The sequence below is a fragment of the Eimeria mitis genome, genomic scaffold, assembly GCF_000499745.2.
Source record: "Eimeria mitis Houghton genomic scaffold, Emh_scaff4672, whole genome shotgun sequence".
Lineage (NCBI taxonomy): Eukaryota > Apicomplexa > Conoidasida > Eucoccidiorida > Eimeriidae > Eimeria > Eimeria mitis.
Window position 1 is genome coordinate 2,808 of NW_013572977.1, and position 1,680 is coordinate 4,487.

A 1,680-nucleotide genomic window follows, 5' to 3' on the forward strand; every position below is an offset into this window, starting at 1 on the left:
TTGCTGCTGATGCGGATGCAGCAGCCCCCGTACCAGCAGCAGCAGCAGCAACAGCAGCGGCAACAGCAGCAACAGCAGCAGCAACAGCAGCAGCAGCAACACCAACAGCACCAAAAGCAACGCCAACAAAACCAACACCAACACCAACACCAACAGCAGCAACAGCAGCAGCAGCAACAGCAGCAACACCACCAACACCAACACCAGCAACAGCAGCAGCAACAGCAACAGCAGCAACAGCAGCAACAGCAGCAGCAACAAACCTAAATATTCATCAAACAGCATTTTTTCTACTTCTGCTTCATCCAGTGGTTCTTCTCCTTCTTGTATTGTTGCATTCACTTCTGCTGCTTCTGCTGCTGCTCCCTCTCCCTGTTCTGGGGGGGGGGCCCCCTGGGGGCCCCCCTGGGGGGCCCCCTGGGGGGCCCCCGCGGGGGCCCCAGAGGGGCCCCCAGGCTGCGCTGGGGTCTGAGAGGGGGGAGGGGGCTTCTGCTGCCCCGGCAGCATCTCTTTAAGCCCCGCAAACATTTTCTCTATATACACGAAACCCTAAACCCTAAACCCTAAACCCTAAACCCTAAACCCTTGAGAGAGAAAGAGAAAGAGAGAGATTTTTGTTTTTGTTTTAGAGAGAGATAGAGATAGGTTATTGTTTATCGGGAGAGGAGAGAGGAGAGGAGGCAGCAACCAGGAGGAGAGATTGTATCTGCTGCTGCTGCTGCTGCTGCTGCAGCTGTTGCTGCTGCTGCTGCTGCTGCTGCTGCTGCTGCAGCTGCTGCTGCAGCAGCAAACGCGAATGCATGCATTCAGTGGGCCTTAGGGGCCCCCTAAAGAAAGGGTCTTCTGGGGCCCCCAAGGCTGTTGATGCATGCGGCCTGATGAGAAATATTAGGGTTTAGGGTTTAGGGTTTAGGGTTTAGGGTTTAGATGTATGAGTGGTTATATAAGCCAGGAGAGAATAAGACAAAGCATGCGGATTTCTTTGTGCTGTATAAATATAATAAAATAAATAAATTAAAATAAAATAAAACAACAAAAAAAGAAAAAAGAAAAAAATAAAAACAAAATAAACAAAGGGGGCCCCCCTGGTGGCTAGCCGCTCTGTGTATGCCTCATACACAGAGAGGGTTTAGTTTTTTTCTTTTTTTCTCTGCTGATGAGTGTATTTAATTTATTTTATTTAAATAAATAATAATATTAATAAAAAACAAAACATTTATTTATATTTTAATCGTTTTTCTCGTTTTTTTTATATACAAGAGCTGCATGTACACCCCAGGGGGGGCTGCCGGTGTCTACGCTCCGGGTGTATGCTCAGCTCTTTATTTATTTTTTTTTTTTGTTGCTAGTAATAAATTTATTTATTTATAAAATTTAATTATATTCTTTATTTATTATTTTATTTATTTTATTTATATTCTTTATAGTTGCTGAGCTCACACAGAAACACACACACACCGGTGGTCTGTCTGCTGCTGATCAGCAGCAGCAGCAGCAGCAGCAGCAGCAGCAGCAACAGCAGCAGCAGCAACAGCAATAATAAAATAATATAAATTCTATAAATATTAATATTAAAATAATTAAAAGAAATTAACAAACGCATGCAAACCCAACCATCACGATCATCCTGCTGAAGCAGACAGCAGCAGCAGCAGCAGCAGCAGCAGCGTTGTCTGCTGC

General features: G+C 45.1%; 1 protein-coding gene across 1 annotated transcript; it reads left to right on the forward strand.

Annotated features, from left to right (window-relative positions):
* Nucleotides 1-9: 9 nt before the first annotated feature.
* On the forward strand, nt 10-267 carry EMH_0076960 (uncharacterized protein; the record flags this gene model as incomplete). The annotated part of the gene is made up of 1 exon (XM_013499788.1): nt 10-267. The coding sequence occupies one exon, from the start codon at nt 10-12 to the stop codon at nt 265-267; it is 258 nt and encodes an 85-aa protein (XP_013355242.1).
* Nucleotides 268-1,680: the final 1,413 nt, after the last annotated feature.